Genomic DNA, 19,270 nt, shown 5'->3' with positions numbered 1-19,270 from the left:
ATAAAAAGAAAAAGAACCCAGTTGAGAAATGTCCAATGTTCGGAGATCAGGGACCGAAAAGTCACTTCTGTGTAGGCTCACCACCCTCGGCCCCGCCAGGGTGCTCCGTCCGATCGCCTCAGCCAGGCAAGGAATGCAGCCAGTCGCTCACATTGTCCGGTCGATCGAAAAAGAAGGTCCGCTCCTCATACTCCATACGAAGCCGAGTAGGGAAAAGCATTGCGTACTTTAGTCCCAGGTCCCGCAGACGTCGTTTTACCCCCTGAAAGCCCATCCTTTGTCTCTGGACAAGTTGAGTGAAGTCCGGGAGAAAATTGACAGAGGAGTTCTCAAATTTTACCGGGTCGTGCACTCTAGATGCCTGCAGGATCGCATCCCGGTCTCTGAAGTGGAAAAGTTTTGCGATGATAGGCCGCGGAGGAGAGCCCGGCTTGGGCTTACCACCCGGAACACGATGTGCACGCTCCACTGCAAAAAACTTGCTGAGTCCAGAGGGGGAAAGATGGTTCAGGACGAGATCCTCGACCAGGAGATCCACCGAGTGAGGCTCGGGATTTTCTGGAACACCTATGACGCGAATGTTGTTGCGTCGCGCCCTGTTCTCAAAATCCTCCAGCCGGTGGGACATCAAGTCATTGGCCGATTTCAGATTGCCAAGTTCTGTTTGGAGTTCCGACACGTCAGCCGTGAGGCTGGAAGTCTTCAGGTCCAATGACTTCACTTTCTCATTGGTCTTGGACAGGTCGGCCCTGATCAAGGTGACATCAATGGCGACCGTGTCGATTTTATGAGCCAGAGCCTCATATTGCTGGCCGATGGTCTCCTTCATGTTGGAGATGGCGCCCATAATGTCCTGCAGGGACAGATCAGCCGGAGTGGACGGGTCCTCCTTGGCGTCCTCTGGGGTACGACTAGAGAGTCCGGGGGATCCTTTGGACTGAGTGTATCAGTCCATAACGTTTGTCTGGACCGGTCCCCCACAAAGATGTGTCTTTGTCTTCCGCTTCTCAGCATCCCTCCTGCCAGCCATGTTGGAAGATGCGCCCCGGAGGGGCCCGCGAGACCTGGTGAAAATGGTCGCCGGCAGGCCGGGCACCAACAGGTCACAAAAGCTAGCTTGTACGGCCAAGACAAAGTCAGAAAGTGATCCAAAAGGATGTGATGGTAAAGCAGTGCTTGCATTAAATGGAGGCTGGATTGGCCCCCAGCCGAGCGAAACGGTCTCTCAATCAGACCGGGCCGGGATCCAGAAACGAAACCGAAAGTTGTGATAGGGCTACCAGGGAGACCCCACTGCCGTTGTTGTTCAACTTCGTCCTGGATCCACAAGTCGCCCAGTCCCCGGCTCGCCTCCAGGTGGGCCCAAAAAGTTCAGATCGATGTAGTTTCGGTTGCCCAAGTCCGATTTAAATTCTGAAAAGAGTTATGTACTCAGTCGAGGTTCATCTCAGAGAATCCGTCCAAGAATTCAGGATATCATCAGGATAGATTGCAGAGAGTGGCGAGGGTCCGGGGATCCCTGTGCGCACGTGACCATCTTGGATGCACGCTAAGCTCCTCCTCCTTCACACCCAGTCTTGACACACCATTGGATGTAGGGTTGAAGTGCTCAGATGAAACCGGTGACAGTGTAGTATAAATGGTTGACCAGCGAGCACTTGCGCTACCGAAATATGTTGCCTTTGAGAGTGGTTGGTGTGGTTCATCTGCTTCTTTCTCCATCAATTCCTGTATGATTCAGAGTGATAATACTTCAACAGTGTTATCTAATCAGTGATTATTGAAAGACAGGTCATTCTTTGTGATTGTTCACAGGAGTTCATCCTGTTTCAAGCTCAAAGTCTATAGCTCTATAGCTCAGTGCTAACTTCCTACCAGACTTTCAAAACATCAAGGCAGATGAGCTAAGCAAGCATCTCTTGGAAAAGCATTAGTTGGTGGAAAATATAAATTTTCTTGAGGATGCAGAATAGGGACACAATGCAACGCAATTTGCCATTGCAAGAAGCACAACATACAGAAGCTTCTGGACCTGGATCCTAGGGGATGCATTCAAGGAAGGGGGGTATTTAAATAGGTTGGTAATGCAGCTTTAAACTTGTCTGCTACATCTCCTCCTGAACGTGAAAAGCAGGCTAAAATGTCACAGAACAAACATTGCTTCAAACCAGCTATGTCTTTGGTGGCATCCTGACTGTGCGTTCACTAGAACCAGGCCAGAGGTTTTTAAATCTCCTTTCCGTCTTATCTGGCAATTCAGTCTTTACTAGGACCTTCCTGTCAACATGATCTAGCCTAACTGACACTTCTATGTATTCTGTGAAGGTGGAATTCATATTCATTGAAGGAGCCATGTAACAATTTAGCTAAGAAACTCGGCTTGCCGGTTTACACCATTTCCTGATTTGTTTTTCGATTATTAGGAAAATTGAAGAGAGTTTTTCAGTTTAAAGCATTTTAACGTGTTTAATGCTATTTCTAATTAGCTCGAAGTATACTGAGTCCAAAAATGAAAGGCATGATATCAGTGAGATATTTTAAAAAAATTTAAATATCTTTATTAATATGCTTCAAGGAACCGCATATAGATGAGTACTCTAATGCTTATTAATTCAAGAAGATCACCCAATTTGGTACCTACCTTTCCTATTCTTCTTAGAAATTCAGTCACTGTTTACCTACACCTCTCCCAGGATGCAGTTGCAGGCATTCAAAGATTTTTCTGTTCATTAGCATTTCCATCTAAGCCACATGAAAACAATTTCATGTATGATCTTGTGGGAATTGTGCCATTCATATCAATATTATAAAGAGAGAGCCCAAACCTTTGAGGCAGGTAAGCTCCGGAAGTACAGCGCCAATCAGAACACCCGATACAGCATTGGAAAGGTGAGTATAAGCAGATGGACATAGGCTATACACCAGCCCAATATATAGATTACAAGTGAAAAAGACCGTTTTGGGACAAAGTAGTCCGTTGTGGGCGTTCTGCTGGAAAGCAATGCTTGTGAAAAGCGTTCTGTGTGAGAATAGCGTTCGGACACGTCTTGAAGTGGCCGTGTCGTTTAGCATTGTTGTGGGCATGTGCCTTCAGAGACGCTGGAAGCATTGCGGAGAGGGGGAATAGCGTCCTTGGAGTTGTGGCGTTTGGCAGTGACGCTATGTAGGGCGTCTAAGTGCACCAAGCTATTCTTTGGGGAGTGCGTGAACCTACTGAGGCACACGCCCTCAGTGTGCATGCCAGGACTGATCAGGGGCTTCGGCAAGAGCGGACACACATGTTCACATTCTGCTGAAAGGACAACAAACCGCAGAGCACACGCTCACCTTCCGCGCAACAGAAAGAGGGGTTCTGAGCAGCCGCACAGGCGAGTCGCATGAAACAATAAATGTACTATGCCATGAACTTTTAACAGGGGCGTCGGCAGAAGCGGACACACACGTTCGCATTCTGATGAAAGGACAACAACCCGCAGAGCACACGCTTACCTTCCGCGCAACAGAAAGAGGCGTTCTGAGCAGCCGCACAAGCAAGTCGCATGAAACAATAAATGTACTATGAACTTTTTAAAAAACTTTGCCTTGCCTATTCTAACCATTTAAGACATTCTTTTTCGTACCCGGACAACGTCGGGACGGACTGCTAGTTCTACATAATTTGGATTATAAATTTAAAGGTGCCTCTTATTTCCCCCTCACTTTTTTCTCCACTATTTGAAAGTTAAGTTCTTAGCTGTTGCCTGATAGGACTTGTGTTTTAAAGATTGTGTTAACTATTTGTGTCACCAGCCTCTGTACATCTTCATTTTTTACCCTGCATTGAATAGTGAAGAGATCTGTCTTCCAGAACGTGACGCATACTAGCAGAATCCTGACTGACACCTCAAGTACACAGTTCAGTTCAGTGAATCTTATCGGAAGGATTCGCTCTAGTGATGCCCTCAGAACAGCGTACAATATTTAGACAAGGCTTTACCAGGGCCATTGCATTTATCATAGGCTCCTTTATCTGCCTCTCTTGATCCATACTGACTATCCACCACCTCACCCCAACTCTTTATTTGTGCTTAACATTGTGTCTTTCCTATCTCGAGAAAACCAAAACCTTACATATTTTGCTCCTTTTTCTTTTCAGGGAATTCCGTTTTACTTCCGAAGTGCCAATTTGGCTAGATTATCAGGGCAAGCATGTGACAATGGACCAAGTGGTAAGTCAACATATTTTTTTTTTTTCATTTTGCGGTTTATTACATACAATCTGTAATATGTCACCGTTTATTCTGGATATACAGGGAGATAAATGTTACAATACAAAATTATCAAAACATTATGGGAAAAACATGAGCTAAATAATTATTAAAAAGCATGAGTGAACAATGTGTTCAATGAGCACAATGCTACGTTTATAGCAGGAATCAGATCTAATAGAAATGTAGAAATGCATGCAGTTAGTTCAGATACATTCAGGAACTTATATAAAGGGATATGCAGTTCGCTTTTTTTATACACAACTTTATTTCAGTTTTTTGATACTCCATGATTTTCTACTTTTCACATTAATACATAACCAGTCACCCAATTGTTAATCTGCATGTTGGCTGTCATCACTTTCCCACCCTTTGTACACAAAGCGTCCTCCCTGTGCCCCCCCCATATCAATTCTAACACAATGCTAGATTTATGTATATAAATATTCACCTCCTACATGATTTATTTTTTAACACACAAAGTAGTGAATCCACAGAGACACTACATCCCAATATAAATTCATCAATGCAGATCCTCAATAAAGTGTAGAGGTACAATCCAGAAAACCAGCAAACAAACAAAAACTTATTAATGCACAATCATAAAACTATTTATGGATAAGAGGCAACCTTCATTATTTGTTACCTATTTAAGTTATTTCTATTCAATTTCAATATAAAAACAATATTAGTCATATAAAAAAATCCCAAAATACAATTTCACAAGTACTTAAAACTTTTAACAGTGTGCATCTAAAGAGTTTTAGAGCCTCCTCTCCACTTAAGGGCCAATAGTAATAATAGCTCCTATGGGGCTTAATTGATGTGCAATGAGCCATTTACATACAGAGGCACAACAGAACTTCCTAACAACTTCAATAAAGCCATTCATAAATTGGAAAAGTGACGATGTACATTCCTATTTTCTGAGTAGCTCATAAGTGGCATGTTCAATATGCTAAAAATGATTTACCATCTAAATGCCTTAATAATTCCATCATCAAACCATTATTAATATTATTTTTAATGTACTGAGGTGGAATTGAAGCGCATTCATTCATGAAGATAAACCCCAAAGAGCCTTTTTTACAGTTCTAAAAATGTCAGGAAAACGCTCTTCAACCTATAACAAACCTTTCATGATGATGATTTACCATCAGAAATAAAGCCTCCTCACATGTTACACAGGCATACTTTCTCCAAATTGGGGTAATATGATATTTCTCGCTTTCTCCAGCCCTGGACTTTAACAGGACACAAACTAAGTCCTGTATCATGACAGTACAAAATTGACTATGTTTGTCGCCTTCCACTTTTGCCTAGCAATTGGCACCTAATGGGACCAAACCAAATTTAAACTTCATATAAATACGCCAGACCCAACGCTCTTATTTAAAATTACATTGTGCCATGTGTTGCTAATAGACAATTCATTTGTAGTTTTGAAATATGCCAACATTGCACAAGGTTGCTTTGATAACTTAAGTTTCATCATTTTTTTCTCACCTCACTCAGCAGAGAGACAGGCAGGCCATGGCCCCCAGTCCTGGTCTCAGGCAGAAGTCTTGCAGAGCTTCTCCTCCTCACATAATCCATTTGGCTGCTTGGCAGATGGCAATTTTTGGGTCTCAAACTCCCCTTCATACCGTCCATTTCAAGACACCAAATGTGTTTTAAGGTCTGAATCTTTGACGTTTTATGTTGGAGATTCTGCTTCTTTTGAAGTGCCCACTCTTCTGTTCTCTCTTCCCCTTGACAAACAGTCTGTCACAGCAGGGATATCTCTGAAGCTGCTTGTTCCATAACACAATCCAGGACAGTGCCTAGGCCCCTTCCTTGTGACCTCTCACTGAATCAAAGAGCACCCTTTGAAGTGTACAGGTGAGCCTAGCCCTCCCCTCCACAATGTGTCTCCATCCCAGCTCCATCCCAGCTTACAGGAATGCAGCAATTCTCACATCTGTCTAAAGGGTTTATTTCTACCTCCTCCCCATGTTTCACCATGCAGGCCTGGGTTTCCCAAAATGGAACCCAGGATCCTCCATGTGCTGTACCATCTACAGGGGCGCATACACCCAGTGCATGTATACAGTATACATGCACTGCACAGTATTGTATCCTCCATGTATTGTACCACTTACAGGCACACATACCACCACTTGCATTTAACACACGTGCTGCTCAGCACTGTGTCCTTCATTTACTGCACAACTCATAGGCACACATACACCCATCACATCCACTTATCCTGTATGCACTGCACAGGACTACATCCTTCAGGTACTGTACCACTCACAGGTACCTCCAGCACTTGCATACGCCATACACATTCATACACCATTTATGCACTACTCAGTACTTCATTATCTCTATATTGCACCCTTCCCAGGCACACATTCGCTCAGTACCGATACACCGCTTCGGAGCTGTGCAGCACTTTACACCATTCTGATGTAGCAAAGGGTGAGTTGAGCTCCCAGTAGCGGTTTGTTTAAAAGTGAGTGAACCCGTAGCCCTCACTTCAGTGACAAATGGTAAAAAGCAGTAATGCCCTCCTACTGATCACCGCACAATATGCTGTCACCACCTCACTCGTGCTTCTTAACTTATGGCAAAGGTAGTAGCCTTCCACCACTATGAGGGTAGTGGTTTGGGCACCTGTCCCAGGCCAACAAGACTGCAATCTGAGAGACAGGCCTATGTCATGGTGTACTATGCCAAGAATTACCATATTAGTAGGCACTCTGCCAAGATACCTGTCAATTATTCCCTCTCCATTCCTTTTCTTACTACTTCTCCTTCACTGCCGCCAGGAAGCCAGACACCAGGAAGTTGTGGGGAAGACCACAAATCCCAACAATCCCTTCTGGAGGCCACGTCATCTCATGCTATTGAGTGCTGCATTGCCCCATTGCGTGGTACACATGCAGGCTGTGCATGAGCGAATCCCGGTCCAAGGGCTGGCCCGTACACGCCTGGAGGAGGCTGGGCTGGTCCCACCCCCCTTTGTTTTGGGGACCTAAGAAGACGGAATCATAACAAGGATATCGCCACTAAGCACCAATCCAGGTACCGATGCTTTATCTTTTTAGGTCTCGCCCGAAACTTATTGGAAGGGGCTTTCAAAAGCTCACCACACGCGGGTAAACGCAAGCAATAGGCCCACATGCACGAGCGTGGCCTATTGCTTGCGGTTACCTGCACGGGCGCCATATGTTTTGAATTATCGTGCCCAGACACGGTCGCGATAATTAAAAAAATAAGTGCTCGCGAACTCGGTGAGCTGTTGACGACGCAGCAATTGTACTCCCATTTCTTTGTTGGCAACTTAAATAACCACGCAAATAGGCAATTGTAGGTATAAAATAAATTAAGCCGGCTTTACAATAAAGTTCAACCTACGGAATACAGTCTCACATAATTTCAAGATATTTGTTAATATCGCTGAGGCTTTTTCAATTATACAGTTAAACAAAAGTACTTGAATCTGTTTACAATTTTAATTACATCATATCCTCAGTGAGAGGCTTACTTCTTCACAGTTAATATTTTACATCTCCAAGTCATAAAACCCCAAATAACTAAGAATAACAGGATTAAATATAATCATCTCAAACGGGATAATTAAGCGCTTCAGCCTCAAATTATATTTTTGTAATCTCGCACTGATTTGGAACTCATGGGAAAGGAATGCCCTATAAAGAACAAAGAATCAGGGTAACTACCAACTATAAAGAACGGTGCAAACTGATGAAGGCACTCACTGGAAACAGAAACAAAAAACACCACTGGGGATGTCACTCTAAAGACAAACTAGATTTCTGTCTGCGATCAAATTTATGCAACTCGATAGAAGGTTCTCTGCCCTCGTTAGCGCTACAATGCTATAAAAATGGCAACATATTCTCAGTACAAATATAACTTAACAGATGCCTCAAAGGCATTTTTAGCCTAAAATGTGTGACTTCATAAAAAGACAAACCTGAAAAAAGCTGATTCATCATATCACCCAAAATGTGCACTATTACCAAACGTGGTGTTCTGAAAAACCGTGTAACCTTTGTTCCCTACTTGAAGGGATTGGGGGGGAGGCAACTCATGTTTTCAGCCTTAGAGGTCGTTTTTTCCTCGATTTCTGAATCAGGATTAGAAGTTGGTGCAAACCCTTTATCACAAGTACCAAGTGTAATGCAACTGGTAAGTTGGAGAATGTCTTGTTGCTCTGTAAAGACTATTAAAACAAGTATTGGCATAGCCAATAGGTCTCGCTTTTGGGACCTTATAAGTGTTTAGCTATGCAACAGTTGATATTGTTGCACCAAGGATATTGTGCTGCATAACTAAATACTTATAAGATCCCAAAAGCGAGACCTATTGGCTATGCCAATGCTTGTTTATCATAGCAGGCATAATATCTAAAACAATTCAGGAAGGAATGATACAGCTCCTTTAAATGATCTGCTTTTGCCAAGCCTGCTAATTGCTTGCGACAGCCCTAGTTGACATCTGCTTACCACAACAGGATGAGCAAAAGGAAAGCTAAGGGCAGTCCAATTGAAGCCCTCAAGCAAGTTAAACGGTCCACAGCAAGCACTGCAGCAAACTGCCTGGTAGATGATATAGACACTCTAATCAAAGAAGTCAAAAGCTTACTTAGTGGTCAGAACATGCCATCCAAAGAGATCCAGAAAGTGGCAGACATTTTCTTGCAAAAAACCCCCCACAAAAAATACCTAATTTTAGCCCCGGAATCATAGATTGTGTAATAATCCCTGAGCTCCTGTTTCCGTCACCCATGTCTGCCCAAATCTTTGCTCTGCTGATAGGTGTTGCCAAATCCCATCCCATCCCTCTACCTCACTAAGCAGGTCTGTAAGAGACCCTAAAGTTTTTCTCAATGAGAGCACCTCTAGTGTTAATTCCTTAACAGTTGTCTACCTTTATGGGACTGTTCCTTCTCCTGGGCTCTGCTTCGTGGACCACGGGACCAAGTGCAATTTCGATAGTGGTCTTGTTGGAAGTGGCTTCATTGCTGTCAGTGAGAGGGTCCAACCGGTTGGTAGACGCGCGGTAGAACCTCCGGACGCGCCGTAGACGCGCCGGAGGTGCGCCAGAGGTAAGCCCGTTTGCGCCCGTTTGCGCAACGGGCGCGCCTAGAGCCGCCTCCTCTGGTCCCTCACACACTCCTCGCCTGGTCTACTCCCGGGCTGCTCTCTTGGAATTCAGACCGACTTGGACGCTGGTGCCTAAGAAGGTTTCTGGCTCTTCTCCATCTCAGTCCCTGTCTTGTGGGTTGCTGAACGTGCGGTCGTTGTGTAAGCACCATACAGAGATTGCATTCCTGATTGATTCTTCAGGGCTGGACGTGTTGTTTCTTACTGAAACATGGACTCTGGAGGACTGCCTAGTTGAGTTGGGACTTGCATGTCCCCCAGGCTTTAAAATCATTCACACCCCTCGGTTGAAGAACAGAGGTGGTGGAATTGGTATCATCTATAGAGAAAAGCTTGGTATCTGTCAGCTCAAAATCAGGGAGGTGTTGGGATTCGAGTTGATGGGTTTTTCCATTAGAGGTCAGGAGGGTACGCTGCTCTCAGGCGTGCTTTGCTATCGTCCACCGGGATCGGCCCCCTCTCTATCAGACTTTCTTGACCTAATCTACGACCTTTCCAACACCCACTCTAAGCTGTTGGTCCTTGGAGACTTCAACTTATGGCAGGGGGGTCCATTGGACGGGGCGTTTACGACACTCTGCCAGGCCTTCGGCGACATCCAGCTGCAACAACTGGTCCGCTCTGCGACCCATAAGGGAGGTCATACCCTGGACTTGATTTTTGCTGACGCTCAATCAGCAGTGGTCACCGACATCTTGTGCCAATGCTGGACGGACCATGCACTTGTGGCCTTCTCCCTTCATATAGGTGACTACTCCTCTGAGACTTCGGGGGTAGGAGTGGCAAAACTGGGCAGACCTTGGTCTCGACTACTCAATCGCTCTCAGTTGCCTTCCCTACTACCAGACAATTTTCGTCTGAGCGACTCAGTGGAGGAAAGTTACTCTATTCTTTGCCAGTCGATTACTAACACGCTGGACAAGGTGGCCCCATTTCGTAAGTCCCGTGGGAGAGTGAATCGGCCTTCCCCCTGGTATACGGAAGAACTCCGACAGCTGAAGCTGAGCTGTAGACGTGCGGAGAGGGCTTGGAGGAAGCAATATCTACCATCAGCAAAGGCCTCGTTCAGGCTTATACTACAGGATTACAAAGCGCAGATTAAGCTTGCTAAGGCGACCTTTTTGGAATCTACCTTGAATCAGGCGCCTAACAAATCGCAAGCACTGATTAAAATCGTCAGGGACATGTCCCACCCTATATGTGCCGCTAATACGGTCCCTGTATCGCAGGCCCTGTGCGACTCCCTGGCGGGGGCTTTTGAAGAAAAAACTGCTAAGATCTTAGAGGGCTTAAAACATCCCGCGCCCATTACTCTCGATCTGGGAGCTCCGATTAGCCCGCTCAGTCGACCCCGGCCAGTTGACTCTTGTCCTGGCCCGCGAGCTCCGAATGGGTTATCCAGTCGACCGGACCGTGTCTTCCAACCGCAGTCCCTGTCCTGGGAACTCCGGATGACTTGTCCAGTCGACCCCAGAAAGATGCCTTTGGCTCTGGGCTGGGAGCTCCGGACAACTCACCCAGTCGACCCCAGTTGAGTACTCCTGCTTTTAGTTTGGGAGCTCCGGCTTCTCCTTCCAGTCGACCCCAACTAAAATCCTTTCCTCGTCCCTCTTTCGAGGAATTTTGCAGTTTGGCTAATACGGTATCCTCTGGCTCTCCGCGTGATCCGCTGCCCCCCGAATTTTGGAAGGCGTTTCAGGCGGAACTTTTTCAACCGTTGCATTCCATCTGCCTCCAGTCTCTGGAGTTGGCATCCGTCCCTGAGTGTTGGAAGTTAGCAGTAGTGTCTCCTCTGCTTAAGAAGCCAACGCTGGACCCGACCTGTCTGTCCAACTATCGGCCAATCTCCTTGCTCCCCTTTCCTATTAAAATCATGGAAAAATGGGTGACCCGCTCGCTCTCAGGCTTCTTGGAAAACATCGGTTGGTTCGATGAGGCACAGTTTGGTTTCCGCCCCGGGCACGGGACGGAGTCTGCGCTTGTAACCGTATTGAACAATCTTCGTTCGCGTGTCGACAGTGGTCGGGCAGCCTTTTTAGTGCTGTTTGACATGTCGGCCGCGTTCGATACGGTGTGCCATCGAACCCTCATCAAGAGACTTGAAGAGTGTGGGGTCACAGAGGAGGCAAGAGACTGGCTCATATCTTACCTTGACAGTCGGCAACAGCTGGTATCGCTTCCTCCATTCTGCTCCGAACCAAGGAAAGTAGGGCAGGGGGTGCCACAGCGCTCGGCCATCAGCCCAATACTTTTCAACCTGTACCTCCACCCCCTGGTCCAGCTTATTAAATCTTTTGGTGTCTCGGCATTTAATTATGCCGATGATACCCAGCTGGTCTTTTCCTTGGAGGGCGATAAGGCGGTCTCGCTGGAGACATTCCATCGCTGCATGGCAGCCACAGCGGACTGGTTACGGGCCAACTCCCTACAATTTAACAGTGCTCGCAACTTGGGGGTGATCTTCGGCCCAAATCTTCAGCTCGACCTGCACGTTAATAAAACCACGTCCACGTGCATGATGCTGTTACGCATGCTGCGTAAAGTTCTGCCTCTTCTCCCCGCCCATGCCAGGCCAGAAGTAGTTCGCGGTACTATTCTAAGTCGTTTGGATTACTGTAACGCGCTACTTCTGGAGGCCCCAAAAAATCTGGTGGGGAAGTTACAACGCGTGCAGAACATGGCCGCCAAGTTGGCCCTCTCATGGCCTAGGTCTAGTTCTTCTACCCTGGCTTTGAGAGAGTTACACTGGCTCCCGGTACATCTGAGGGTGCTGTACAAAGCCGCGTGTTTAGTGTTCAAAGCTGTACACCATCAGGGCCCGACACCTTTGCAGAATATGTTCTCTTGGTATTCTGCCTCGCGACCTCCCCGATCCTCTTCTGCGCAGTTGTTGGTAGTCCCGAGGTTTCAGAGAGTCAGGATGGGCGGCCGTTCATTCAGTGTGGCTGCTGCCAAGCTTTGGAACTCCCTGCCTCTCTCTCTGAGAAGCCACAGCAACTATCTCTCGTTCCGGAAAGCCCTAAAAACGCACTTATTTCCAAAAAATGCTGTGTAAGTGAATAGTGCTGTTGCTTAAGCTCAAAAGCGCCAGGATGCCCTTTGGGTGACAGGCTTGCGCTTTATAAATATACTAAATAAATAATAATAATAATAATAGATACACTGTCCAGAACTATTCCCTCAACATTGGTGCTGATATTACCAGTTCCAAAAGGTGTGGGTGTGGGGACAAGTTCCAGCTGCTTCTGACTGCTTGTATCGCTGGAGTGCACTGCGCACAGGGCTGATTCGACTTGCACTGAAAGCATTCCTTCCCTCTGTCCGGGGAAGTGTAGTGCAGGTGTTCACAGACAACACCACCGCCATGTGGTACTGCAACAAGCAAGGCAGGGTGGGGTCGTGGACCCTATGTCAGGAGGCTCTGTGTCTCTGGGCATGGCTGGAACATCAGGGCATCACCCTGGTGGTTCAACACCTGGCAGGTTACCTGAACACCAGGGTGGACGAACTCAGCAGTCGGTGCATGATGGATTACGAGTGGCGTCTGAACTCGGACGTGGAGCAAGGTCTCTTTCGACAGTGGGGAGAGCCTTGGTTAGATCTATTCGCCACCAAAGAGAACGTGCATTGTCATCAGTTCTGCGCACTGGAATTTCCAAGGCGGCACTCGCTCAGAAACACTTTTCGTCGCGGGTGGAGCTGCGGTCTGTTGTACGCCTTTCTGCCTATACCACTTCTGCAGAGAGTGCTGAAGAAGATCCTGCTCGACCAGGCCAAAGTCATCCTTGTGGCTCCGTATTTGGCACGAAGATACTGGTATCCCGAGCTTCTCAGTATGTCAATCGATCCCCTTATTCGACTGCCTCTTCAGGAGGACCTTCTGACACAACAACAGGGGACGGTCCTCCACCCGAACCTGCCCAGCCTCCACCTGCATGCGTGGATATTGAGCGGCAACAGTTGATGCCATTTGACTTGCCTCCTGAAGTCTGTGATGTCATTCTGGCAGCCAGGCGTCCCTCCACAAAAACACTATACGCCTGCAGGTGGAACAGATTTGTGGCATGGTGCCCCTATTTCAGAGGTTCTCCTTTCTTTTCTTTCTCTGGCCCAGCAGGGCTCTGCTCTGGGCACTATCATGGGTTATCTTTCGGCCATTTCAGCCTTCTTAAGGCTTCCTGATCAGCCTTCTCTTTTCAAGTTCCCTGTTGTAAATAGATTCTTGAAAGGCATTACTCACATGTTTCCTCCTGTCCCCTTTGTAATGCCTCAGTGGGACTTGAATCTGGTGTTAACCTATCTGATGTGTGCTCCCTTTGAGCCGCTCCATAACTGTCCCTTACGTCTTCTGACGCTAAAGACTGCTTTCCTGGTTGCCATCTCCTCTGCCAGAAGAGTTAGTGAGCTTCAGGCTCTTTCCTCTAAGCCTCCTTTCCTCTCCGTCCATCCGGACAAAGTTGTTCTGAGGACTCGTCCTTCTTTTCTACCCAATGTGGTTACTGCCTTTCACATCGGGCAGACCATTACCTTGCCCACCTTCCTTCCGCCTCCGCATCCCTCAAAAGAGGATGAGAGGCTCCACTGTCTAGACCCAAAACGTGCGCTCTCTTTTTACCTGAACCGCACACAACAGTTCCGGGTGGACGACCAACTCTTTGTTGGCTACGTGGGCGCTAAGAAATGATGGGCGGTGCCCAAGCGAACCATCTCTTGGTGGGTTATTTTGTGCATCAAGATCTGTTATTCCTTGGCTAAAAAAGAACCTCCTGTGGGACTGCGCGCTCATTCCACTCGGGCCACAGCGACTACTACTGCCTTGGGTCGGGGAGTCCCTTTGCAGGACATTTGTCAGGCAGCTACGTGGGCCTCGCTGCACACGTTTGCCAAGCACTACTGCCTGGACAGCCAAGTCCGGAGAGACAGCTTCTTTGGCCGTTCAGTTCTCCAGGACTTCCTGGTGTGATCTTAGTTCGCAGACCCACCACCGGGGTTGGTATTGCTGGGTATCTATTCTAAGGTAAGGAATCTAACACTAACGTGTTTCTTTCAGATGCACAAGTTACTTACCTTCGGTAACGATATATCTGTAAGAAACATTAGTTAGTGTTAGATTCCTTACCGCCCCACCCTTCCTCCCCGTTTTGCGAACTGATATCTAGGGTTAAGGAATTTCCCTGTCAGGGCCCTAGTTTCATGGCACCAGTGTCGGTTTCTTGCATGGCTCTGCGTTCCTGGCGTGGAAAGCTATGTACAGATCTGACGTCAGCGAGCAAGGGCGGTGCCTTAGTACTCCAGCGACGTCATTCCGGCGATTACAACGCTGACCATGGACACGGAGCCACAGGACGACGCCTACCGACACGCAGAGGTACTGCTGACAAAAACTTTCCAGATCCAGTCTGACGCCTGGGCATATTCTAAGCTAAGGAATCTAACACTAACTAACGTTTCTTACAGATCTATTGTTACCGAAGGTAAGTAACTTGTGCATCAAGGTCAATGGACCTTGAGTATATATTGTTGAGGTCAATGGACCTTGAATATATATGGTGGAGGTAATCCTAAGTGGTTCTTTCCACTTCCTTCGGGTGAAGGATCCCAAGTGATGTAGGGCGGTACAGGACGGGTATCTGATGGGAACATATTTTTTCACCAAGAATAGTTTGGATTCAGGGATTGTGTTCCTCTCTCACACACAGTCATTTAGATAGCTGCATTATTTTTCTGTTGACCCATTGTTACACATTATTTGTTATGGAGGTAAAGAGGCTACATTACTGTGTGATCAATTGCAAACATCGTAAACAGTAAGTTTTATTTCTTCAGCAACAAAATCATCGCCATTTACAGCAACTTCAGCCCACAACTGGACCTGACAGACCTCCCCAAACGACTCCTGATCTTATCCAAATACCCAATGCTAACTACGTGGCCTTCCATCACCCCAGAAGAAACTGCTACTACCATGATATCAAAACACTCAGGGTCCCCATTGGACCCCTTCCCCACCCTGCTTACTTCAGAGGACTGCAACCCATCAGCACCATGCTCACACTCATTCTGAATGCCTCCACCTCTTCCACAACCTGTACAGATGCTTGGAAACAAGTATCTGTCATCCCATTTCTAAAGAAACCCTCTGCAGACCCTTCAACACTCACCAACTACAGACCGATCTCCCTACCATTCCCGACCAAGGTCCTACAGAAAATTATCAACAGACACATCACTGAATGCATCAATGACCTCCAACTTCTTCATTCCACTCAGTCTAGTTTCAGACCCAACCACAGCACTGAAACTGCCCTCATAGCCGCCACGAATTACATCCTCAGAGGTGACACTGTGGTCCTCATCCTCCTGTATCTCTCTGAAGCATTTGACAGTCTCTCACTCCATCCTCATCCAACACCCACACAACATCGGACACCAAGGAAACAAACTTTGATGGATCTGCTCCTTCCGGACTGGAAGGACCCATTCATGATCCCTCAAGTCTGCATCATCCGCTCTCATGATATTAACGTTCTCTCCAGCGCTGATGAGACACAATTAATTCCCTCCCTCATGGATGACACCCATTATCCTGATTACATTCTATGCCTGCATGACTAAAATCGCCCACTGGAAGAAGACCAACTGCCTAGAGATGAACACCGACAACACAAAATCGTGATCTTCAGGAAGAGCACATCCCCATAGGACTCCTCCTGGTGTCCAACAGAGCTAGGAGGGACATCCAACTCCACCACCCACGCCAAGAACCTCGGGATGCTCATTGACAGCAAATTCAGCGGGACCACCTAAGTTTATGCTGTCACTGCCTCATGTTTCCATACCCTCAAGATGCTGAGGAAGATTTTCAAATGGTTCCTAGTCAGCATCCGGAAAATCGTCACACACACCCTGGTTACAAGCAAGCTGGACTATGGGAACACCCTTAATACCAGGATCAACTTAAACTGGTCAGAATGCTACAGGCCGTTAAGAACTCAGCTGCCAGAATCACTGTCAACCTCCCATACCAAAATCACATTACACCATGCCTGAGGGAGTTCCACCAGCTCCCCATTCATAAACTAGCACAATTCAAACTCCTCTCCCATACTTTTTTTTATTTAAATTCTTTTTATTAAGAAGCAAAACAACCAAAAAAAGGGTGACATTACAAAAAAGAAAGAAATAGCATGTGATCATAGACTTTACATCACATGAGTTATTATGGCAAGGTACAGAATCATGTGCAGGTATATAGAACACTCGGATCAAGGGGATTCCAGCGCCTCCTGCTCCGGACTTGGCGCCGGCAGTTCACAGATCCCACCCCGGTGACTATTCCATGCCCCCCATATCTTCCCCCACTTCCTCGGACAACCCCTGGCCACATAGACAGATCTTTCTCTGAACATACACTAGCCCAGATCCTCGGCCCACCCAGAGACTTGGGCGGTTGGCTGGCACCCCAGAGCTGAGCTATATTACGTTTGGCAACCATGTATGCCAGCGTCACCCATTGCATCTGATAGACATTAAGATCTGTAGGCTCCCAGATATTCAACAAACATCTACAGGCCTCTGGTCGAATCTCCACCCCCATGACTTCTCCCAGCTCATCATGGACACTTGCCCAAAAAGCCTGTATCTCCACACAATGCCAAAGTATATGCATCAGAATACCAATTTCCCCACATTCTCTTCTGCACTCACCATTCTCCCCCCCCCCGTCCCATTCGTACCAAGCGGGGCCCGGTTAGATATCAATCAATCAATCAGGAGTTTGTTAAAGTGCAACTACTCACCCGTAAGGGTCTCAAGGCGCTAGGGAGGGAGGGGGGGGGGGGGGGTGCAGGTTCCATTCCATCAAGGAAGGGGTCTGTCGAAGAGCCAGGTTTTGATGTTTCTTGCGAAGATGGGGAGCGATGTTGTCTGTCTGAGGTGGAGCGGAAGGGCGTTCCATGCTTTGGTCGCGAGGAAGGAGAAGGAGCGGCCTCCCGATCTGGTCTTTCTGGTGCGGGGAACATCGGCGTAGGAGAGCTGGGCTGATCGTAGGGTCCTTTGGGGTGCGTGGAATTTGAGCCGGCTGTTCAGGTATGCTGGTCCGGTGCCGTGGAGGGCCTTGTGTGCGTGGGTGAGCATCTTGAAGGTGATTCTCGCCTCGACGGGGAGCCAGTGGAGTGTGCGCAGGTGCTGGGAGATGTGGCAGTGTTTTGGCAGGATGAGGTCCAGTCTTGCGGCGGCGTTCTGTAGCTTGCGGATGAGGTTTTTGTTTATTCCGGCGTAGAGTGCGTTGCCGTAGTCGAGTCTGCTGGTGACCAGGGCGTGAGTGACTGTCTTTCGGTGTTCGAGGGGGATCCATTTGAAGGTCTTACGAAGGAGGCGGAGGGTGTGGAAGCAGGAAGATGAGACAGAGTTGATCCTGCGGTCCATTTTGAGCTCTGAGTCAGGATGATTCCCAGGTTGCGTGCGTCGTCTGTGAGGGTTGGTGGGTTTCTGAGGGCGGTGGGCCACCAGGTGTCGCTCCAGGCGTCGGGGTTTGGGCCCATGATGAGTACTTCTGTTTTGTTGGTGTTTAGTTGTAGGCAGCTGTTTTTCATCCATTTGGCGACGGCTTCCATGCCTTCTCGAAAGTTGCGTCTGGCGGTGTTGGGCTCGTTGGATAGGGAGAGGATGAGCTGGGTGTCGTCTGCGTAAGACACAATGTTGAGTCCCTAGGTTCTGACGATGGGGGCAAGTGGAGCCATGTAGACGTTGAAGAGCGTCGGGCTGAGGGAGGAGCCCTGGGGGACTCCGCAGGTGGTAGGTGTGGGGTCTGAGAGGAAAGGGGGGAGTCTGACCCGTTGCGTCCTGCCGGAGAGGAAGGAGCAGATCCAGTCGAGGGCCTTGTCCTGGATTTCTGCGTTGTAGAGTCTGCGTATTAGGGTGCGGTGGGAGACTGTGTCGAACGCTGCTGATAGGTCTAGGAGGATGAGGGCTACTGTTTCTCCTTTCTCCAGTAGGGTGCGGATGACGTCTGTTGCGGCGAGGAGGGCGGTTTCCGTACTATGGTTTTTTCTGAAGCCGGATTGGGAGGAGTCGAGGATGTTGTGTTCTTCAATGAATGTGGCGAGTTGGCTGTTGATGGCTTTCTCAATGAATGTGACGAGTTGGCTGTTGATGGCTTTCTCGATGACTTTCGCTGGGAAAGGGAGCAGGGAGATGGGTCTGTAGTTTTTGAGGTCGGTGGGGTCCGCTGAGGGTTTCTTCAGGAGGGGGTTGACCTCAGCGCGTTTCCAGTCGTCGGGGAACGAGGCGATCGCCAGGGAGCGGTTGATGGTGTGGCAGAGCATGGGTGCGATGGTGTCAGCGGCTCTGTTGAAGATGTGGTGGGGGCAGGGGTCCGTGGGGGCCCCTGAGTGGATTGACTTCATTGTCTTCAGTGTGTTTTTGGTGGTGAGGGCTGTCCAGTCATCAATCGCTGGTTTCCGGGTGTCGGGGTGGTTGGTGAGGGTTCAGTGTGTTGGTTGTCTTCGTCGAAGTTGTCGTAGATGCTCTTGATTTTGTGGTGGAAAAAGGTGCTGAGTTTGTCGCAGAGGTCTTGTGATGGAGGGATGTCAGTAGACTCGCTGGTGGGTTGGGCGAACTCCTTGATGATGCTGAAGAGTTCCTTGCTGTTGTGTGCGTGGGTGGAGATTCTGTCTTCAATCGCTTTTTTCCTTGTTTCTCTGATGAGTTGATAGTGAGCGTTGGTGGCGGCTCTGAAGTTGTTGTGGGCTTCTGTGGATTTGGTGTTTCTCCAGGTCTTTTGGAGGCGGCGGCATGTGCGCCTGGACTCTCGAAGTTCGGTGGTAAACCATCTGGCTTTCTTGGCAC

At 47.9% G+C, this 19,270-nt stretch overlaps 1 protein-coding gene across 1 annotated transcript in view; it reads left to right on the top strand.

The window, feature by feature from the left end:
- The window catches only part of ATG2A (autophagy related 2A), a 2,120,972-nt gene that overhangs the window by 1,811,662 nt on the left and 290,040 nt on the right, over nt 1–19,270 (top strand). Inside the window, exon 26 of the mRNA XM_086939522.1 lies at nt 4,136–4,208. Coding sequence (XP_086795648.1) covers nt 4,136–4,208 — 73 coding nt within the window. The remainder of the gene's footprint in view (nt 1–4,135; nt 4,209–19,270) is intronic.

This window comes from Lissotriton vulgaris, chromosome 9, assembly GCF_964263255.1.
Source record: "Lissotriton vulgaris chromosome 9, aLisVul1.2, whole genome shotgun sequence".
NCBI classification, from domain to species: Eukaryota; Metazoa; Chordata; class Amphibia; order Caudata; family Salamandridae; genus Lissotriton; species Lissotriton vulgaris.
The sequence above is the reverse complement of the archived record's forward strand: the minus strand, read 5'-3'. Positions and strand labels throughout refer to the sequence as shown.